The 6,551-nt window shown below is 70.3% G+C and overlaps 1 protein-coding gene across 1 annotated transcript in view; it reads left to right on the top strand.

Moving 5' to 3' along the window:
- CHLNCDRAFT_52245 (hypothetical protein) overlaps window positions 1–6,551 on the top strand; it is a gene marked incomplete at both ends in the record, with an annotated part of 13,251 nt that overhangs the window by 1,231 nt on the left and 5,469 nt on the right. Inside the window, 13 exons of the mRNA XM_005847658.1 lie at window positions 38–153; window positions 443–568; window positions 727–805; window positions 1,084–1,198; window positions 1,569–1,641; window positions 1,972–2,078; window positions 2,328–2,418; window positions 2,708–2,797; window positions 2,976–3,024; window positions 3,189–3,303; window positions 3,376–3,700; window positions 5,007–5,893; window positions 6,282–6,365. Coding sequence (XP_005847720.1) covers window positions 38–153; window positions 443–568; window positions 727–805; window positions 1,084–1,198; window positions 1,569–1,641; window positions 1,972–2,078; window positions 2,328–2,418; window positions 2,708–2,797; window positions 2,976–3,024; window positions 3,189–3,303; window positions 3,376–3,700; window positions 5,007–5,893; window positions 6,282–6,365 — 2,257 coding nt within the window. The remainder of the gene's footprint in view (window positions 1–37; window positions 154–442; window positions 569–726; window positions 806–1,083; window positions 1,199–1,568; window positions 1,642–1,971; window positions 2,079–2,327; window positions 2,419–2,707; window positions 2,798–2,975; window positions 3,025–3,188; window positions 3,304–3,375; window positions 3,701–5,006; window positions 5,894–6,281; window positions 6,366–6,551) is intronic.

The following is a 6,551-nucleotide window of genomic DNA, read 5'->3' as shown; positions in this document are numbered from 1 at the left end:
TTGCCCCCCCCCCCCCCCCCCCCCCCGCCTGCCGCAGTGGGCTCCACCATCGCCCGCCTGGAGCTCAACATGCGGCAATTCAGAGAGCGGCTGCAGCTGCAGCCCGCGGAGCTCGCCCGCATCCTGTCGGTCAACCCCTACCTGCTCCAAGAGGTGTGCGCCTGCGGTACCGCGGCGGCCCTGACCCCGGCCCTCAACCCAGGGACCCCCGCCGGGGTGCTCCGCTGCTCGGGTGGCGCCTCGCCTGCAGCCTTGCGCTCTTGGGGCCCCTCGCGCCGCGCCGCGGCCTCGCCGCCCTCGCGGGCTGCCCGCCGCCGCCGCGCGCCTGGCTGCCGGTCCCGCCGGAACGGCGCGCTGCCAGCTGGTCGGCGCATCTGCCCCAGTCATCCACGTGTGCCACGCTTCGCTTCCACTTTTCTTCTTCTTCTTCTTCTCCCCGCAGGACCTCTCACGCCGCATCTTCCCGCTGCTCGACTACCTGGGAAGCCTGGGGTTCCCCGTGGCCAGGCAGCGCGGGCTGGTGCTGCGCGCGCCCATCCTCCTGTGCTACTCGCTGAGCAAAATCCAGGTGCCCGCTCGGCTCCCGCGGCCGCCCGCCGCCGCTGCCGATGCTCGCACGGCGTCCGATCGGCCGCGCCGCCGCCGACTGCTGCCACACGCACGCCAGTCGGCCGCGCGTGCCCTCCTCACTCCTGCGCCGCCGCCTGCTTCCCTCTGCCGCCGCAGCAACGCGTGGCCTGGCTGCGGAGGGCGGGGCTCAGTGAAGCCAACGTGGTGACCAGCATCTGGAAGTACTGGGGCATCCGTGAGTGCCGCGCCAGCCGTGTGTGGCGCTTTTGTGTGTGTGCGCGCATGTGTGCGTGTGACGCTTTTGTACGCGTGCGTGTGTGTGTGTGTGTGTGTGGTGACAAGTGCAGCGGGCGCTTGGTGGGCGGGCGCCTGGGAGAAGCTGCTTCGTGTTTGTGGGGTGCATGTGCGCGTGTGGGTAGGCATGTGGGTGGCCTTCAGGCCAGTGCGCGTGCGTCCGTTCCCACCGGGACCGCCCGCGCCGCGCCTGCCTGCCCGCCTCCCGCTGCGCCGCAGTGGGCATCAGCGATGACGGCTCCACCCGGTGGCTGGACTGGCTGCGGGAGCAGGGCGTGGGCGACCACATGTTTGCCCACGTCATCACCCGCCTCCCCGTGGTGCTCTGCTACGGGTGCGCGGTGGTGTGCGGTGTTTTGGCGGGCTGCCGGGCTTGGGGGTGGTCGGTGCCTGGCTTGCAGGTGTTTGGCTCGGGGTTGGTGGGTGGCATTCTGGCAGGGTGGCTGGCCGGATTCTGGCTTGGGGGGTGCTGGCGTGGCGTGGTTGCCTGGGAGCGGCTACCAACGCGTGGCTGTGGGCTGCCGGGTGGGTGGGCTGTGCAGCCGCCTGCCGTTGAAGAGGCCTGCTGCCGGCCCGCCGCCTGCATGATGCTGCTGGGCAGCACTACCAGAGGCCTTGGATGAGACCTTCACCTTCCTGCCTGGCCGATGCCTCTTCCTGCCTGACCCTCGGTGCTGCGCTGGATCGCCCTCTTGCGGGTGCAGGTCGGAGAAGCGGGAGGCGTTTCTGGGGGTGCTGCGCGATGAGCTGGGCCTGCCGCAGGAGACGATTGCGAGGGTGGGTGGGTGGGTGGGCGTGGCGGGCTCGAGGCGGCTGTGGCTGGCGGGAGTGGGGGGCAGCAGGGCAGGGGCAGGGAATGCTGGGCACGTGTGCACATGCGCCAGCCTGCCGCGATACAGAGCAGCCCCTGGCTTCGCTGTTGTGGCGCCGCCCTGGCTCTCACCCTGCCCAACACGCCGCACGCCGTGCTTGGTTGATGTCCGCCGCACCTGTCTGCCTGCCTGCCTACCTGCCTGCCTGCCTGCCTGCTACTCCCTGGCTCGCCGCCGCCCACCACCGCGCCCATGAGTCCGCCCCCGCGCCTTCTTTCCACGCCCCTGCTGCCAGGTGCTGATCAACGTGCCCGACACGCTGGGCCGCTCGCCAGCCAGCCTGCGCCGCAACGTGGAGGTCATGCGGCAGGCAGTGGGCTTCACCGACGAACAGCTGCGCAAGTGAGCGTGTGTGTGTGTGTGTGTGTGTGTGTGTACTGTTGTGTGCGTGTGTGTGGTGTGTGCATGGTGTGTGTGCGTGCATGCATGGTGTGTATATGGTATGTGTGGCTGTGGTAGGGGGTATTCATTCGCGCCCCTGCCAGGCTGCTGCGGCTGCCCGGCTGCAGGCGGGGGCGCATGCCGCTGCGCCGCCAGCGCCGCCAGCGCTGCCAGCACAACCGGCGGCTGCTGCTGCCGCTGCCGCTGCAGGCTGGTGCACGGCAACCCCGGGGTCCTGCGCCTCGACTTCTCCTCCCCAACCTATGCTGCCAAGCTGCGCTTCCTGCGGGAGGCCTTGGAGGTGTGGCGAGCGGGGGTCTCATCAGCCGGGCTTGGGGGAAATGAAGAAAGAAAGCAAGGAGGCTGCCGCTGCCTGCGGTCCTGCTTTCCAGGGGTTCCTGTCCGGCCAGGCGCCCGCCCCCGGCGCGGGCGCTGGCATGCCCGTGCACGCCCCCGTGTGCCCTGCCGCCGCGCCTGCCGCTCGCTGCATGCCCCTCCTGCCCGCCGCCGGCGTGCGCCCTGTCCCCGCGACTGCCGTTGCCGCCCGTCCCCACTCCTGCGCCTCCCCCTGCCCCCGATGGGAGTTGCAGGTGGAGGATGTGTGCGCCTCACTTGCCTCCAATCCTTTCTACATCAATTACCGCCTAGACCGTATCGCCCCCCGCGGCCTGTACCTCAAGGTCTGTGCCCTGCCATGGTCCCGTGCCCGGCTGGGATGTGGCCGCTCCTGCCTGGACGCCGCCCCTGCCTGCCACCCCTGCCCTCCCCTCCCATGTTTGCACCTGCTGCGCTGCCCCCTACCCACTATTGTTCCCGCCGTGAGCGGGCCTCCCTGCTGGCGGCTGGCTGCTGCTGCAGGAGCTCGGTCGGTGGCGGGGCACCATCACTTCATGGCTGGCCGCCACAGGTGCCTGCCTGCCGGCCGGCCGGCCTGCCTGCCTGCCTGCCTGTGTTTGCAAGGGAGCCAGGTGGCGGCGTTTCGCCGCCCTGCCTGCTGCGCCCAGGCTCACCACTGTCTCTGGCCCTGTGCCTGTGGCATGCCTGCGCACCCCTCTCCCTCCCTCCCTCCAGAGCTCAAGTTTTGTGAGGCGTTTGCCAAGACCAGCATGGCTGACTACCATGTGTGGCTGGCCAGGTGGCGGCAGGGCGAGGAGGGGCGGCGCTGGCTGGGCGAGGCGGCGCTGCGGTGAGCGCGCTGTTGCGCCTGTGTGGTGGAGTTGCGCCGGCGCTGCGCCGCTGTGTCATGCCCTGCATGCAGGCAGGCACAGCGGGCGACGCGTTGTTGTCGCGGTGCTAGGCGGGACGGAGGGAATGAGAGAAGCTGGAGTGAAGCTGGCATGGCCACCATGCAGCTCAGCTTGCTTACACATGAATGCAATATCCCGCTGCCTGGTCCCGTGGAGCGCAGGCAGGGCCGGATGACAGAGGCGCGCCTGCTTCTGGACCGAGAGGCAGATGCGGCTGCTGGGGATGCCAGCGGCGCCTCGCTGGCGCAGGAGGCCGCAGCGGCTGCCGCCGAGGCGCAGCGCTGGCAGGCCGCGGAGCGGCTGCTGCGGGCGCAGCTGGGCGAGGGGTATGGCGAGGTGCGGGAGGCGGCGGCGCATGCGCTGGCTGACGTGACGGGCAAGCGCGAGCGTGCGGCGGGTGCCGAGGAGCAGGCGCAAGCGGCCCTGCGCCTGCTCAGGGAGCGGCAGCACGCGGCGGCGGCGGCGGGATAGTAGCCTGTGCGGCTATGAACCTGCCTGCCAAGTCTTGGCTGTGTTGCTGAGAGCCGCTCCGGCCTTGTGCAATCACTCGGGTTTCGACATGTTTACAGGTTGAGAGCAGCGACAGTCTGAAGCGGCACAGGTAGAGGCCGCCAAGCAAAGGCAAAGCAGCAAGTCACCGCGCAGCCTATGGCTGCCCTGCCTGTCCACGCTGCTCCTCCTGCGCCGGCGGCTCGTGCTCTGCCGACGAACACTGCAGCTTCCTATGCTGCGCCCCAGCTGGCGTCTCTGCCGCTGCAATCTCCGGCTCCCTGGCCGGTGCTGCTCCTGCGCTGGGGTGTGGCGGTTCCTGCTCCATTGCCGCCCCTGCCGCCTGCTCTTGCCGCTTGAAAAGGGCCTCCACTTCTTGGATGCCTAGCACCAGCAGCTGGTCTTGATACTCTGCCTGGCAGGCACAGCAGGCAGCAGGGGTTAGGATGCCACAACACACACCTGCTGCCTGCTTCGCTTGTGAACTGTTTGCTGTGCGTTCATGTGTTCATAATGTGCCTGTCTGTGTCTGTCTGCTCATGTGACGCCCAATTTTGAGGCACTTGTGCCACAGCAGGCTGATTGTGCCTGCCAGCATGCACCACTGTCGCTGGCGGCGGCATGCTGAGCCCGGCGGGCCTGCCAGCGCTTCATGGGCTTGCCAGGCATGCGCGGGCTGATTTTGCACGGTCGTGACGAGCGTGTATGCAGCTCCCTTAACGCCGGTTTGGCCTCATGGAGCCAGCCGGCAGTGAAGGATGGAGGGGCTCTGGCGATGAGCTGGGACTGCCTGGCCTCGACGGAGTGAGTGTAGTGCTGTAGCTTTGTCTGCTGCCAAGCACAGCAGCCGCCGCACTTCGCGCCGGCCCATGACACGCGGCTGGGTTGCGAATGGGTGTTCGTGCGTGCCTGCGGCGTTTGAAACACATTTCACGTCGACATCGCCAGCTTAAAGGACGAGGAGCGCGCCAGCCCCGTTGGGCCGGCAGACTTTTGCGCGTGCAGCGTCGTGGGACTCCGCCTTAGCCTCCCGCGCCTGCAATGATTGCATTCACAAACACGCTGGTCGCCGGGGCAGGGCAGCCCGGGCCTGCGGCCTCTGCTCGGGCGGTACTCCCAACGCCGCCTGCCGCTTCCGCCTGTGGCCCTGCAGGACACGGCCATGCTTCAACTGCTCCAGCAGCAGGCGGCGCAAGGCCAGCAGCACCCGATGCAGCACCAGCAGCAGCAGCCACCGCAGCAGCAGCAGCAGCCGGCTGCAGGCATAGACATGTCGTTTGCGGCGCTCCTGCACCAGCAGCAGCCGCAGGCGGCGTGGGCTGGCTCAGGCATAGGCGCCTTTGCCGCGCCGCCAGCCGGGGCCAGCTTCCCGCAGCAGTTCCAGCAAGGCTACAGGGAGGCGCAGCCGGGGCTGGGCGGCTTCCCGGCGGCGCAGCAGGCGGGCGGCGTGCCCGCCGGCCTGCCGCCCGCCCTGTACCCTCCAGACTTTCTTCTCTCGTCGCAGCAGGTGCTGGACGGCGGCGCGCAGCTGCCGCCAGCCATCCTGCAGCACCAGCAAGCCGCAATGGCGCGGCAGGGGCAGCAGGTCGCGGCGCAGGCGCCGCTGGCGCCGGCGCCGGGCGTGGGCGGCGCCGGACTGGGCGCCTGCATGGGCCAGGCCCCCAGCTGGGCGCTGCTGCAGCAGCAGGCGCAGATGGCGGCGGCCCTGCCGCTGCCGCCGCTGGCGGCCCCGCTGGTGCCGGCCGGCGGCGGCGGCTTTGTCGGCGGCCCGCCGCAGGGCAGCAGCCTGGCACCGCAGCTGCAGCCACAGCAGCAGGGGCCGGGGCCGGGGGCCGCGCCGGCCGCGTCGGCGCCGGCTGCTGCTGCGGGGCAGGAGGCGCCGCGGCGGCGCGGGCGCCAGCCTCAGGACCCATCCACCCTCACCGACAAGCAGCTGCGGGCGCGGGACGCGCAGAAGCGGTTCCGCGAGAAGCAAAAGCGCTTGATGGCGGAGACGGAGGCGGCGGTGGGCGACACGTCGGCTGAGCTGGACCGCATCAGGTGTGGTGTGGTGTGGTGTGGTGTGGTGTGGCGGTGTGGGGTGTGGGGTGAGATGGTGTGCTGGTGGTGGGTGGGATGCGGTGGGCGCGGCGGGGCGGCGTGAGACAGGTCGGGAGGTGGGCGCGGCGGGGCGCTGCGGGGTGTGGTTCGGGGTGCGGGCATCTGGAGGATTTGGCGGCCTGTGAAGGAATGTGCCCCTCCCTCGCCGGCGCTACCGCCCCGTTGGCTCGCCCCGGAGGCCGCGGGCGCGGGCGCGAGGCGGCGCCGGCTGGCCCCCACACCCTCTCAGCACCCCGCGTTCTGCTCACCGCTGCCCTGCCCTGCCAGCTTTCAATGCTTCCCCCTCACCCCGCCTCCCTCCCTGGCCCCCTCCTCTTCCACCCTGCAGGATAGCCAACGAGTCGCAGAAGCTGAAGAACGAGGTGCTGGAGCGGCTGCTGCAGTACAAGGAGGCGCAGGTGCGGTACATGCGGTACCGACGGCACACGCGGTGCAGGCTGCGCTTTGGGGCGCCGCCCCGCTCGGCCTCCCCAACCCCTTTGCCTCATCACGGCGGCCGCCGGCGCCGGACACGTGCGGCACCTGCCAGCCAGCCCTGCGCCCTCGTTCTCCTCCTTGACACAAACGCCCGCTCCCTCCCTCCCTCCCTCCCTCCCTC

This window comes from Chlorella variabilis (genome assembly GCF_000147415.1).
Source record: "Chlorella variabilis unplaced genomic scaffold CHLNCscaffold_10, whole genome shotgun sequence".
Lineage (NCBI taxonomy): Eukaryota > Viridiplantae > Chlorophyta > Trebouxiophyceae > Chlorellales > Chlorellaceae > Chlorella > Chlorella variabilis.
This window is presented reverse-complemented; position numbering and strand designations above follow the sequence as displayed.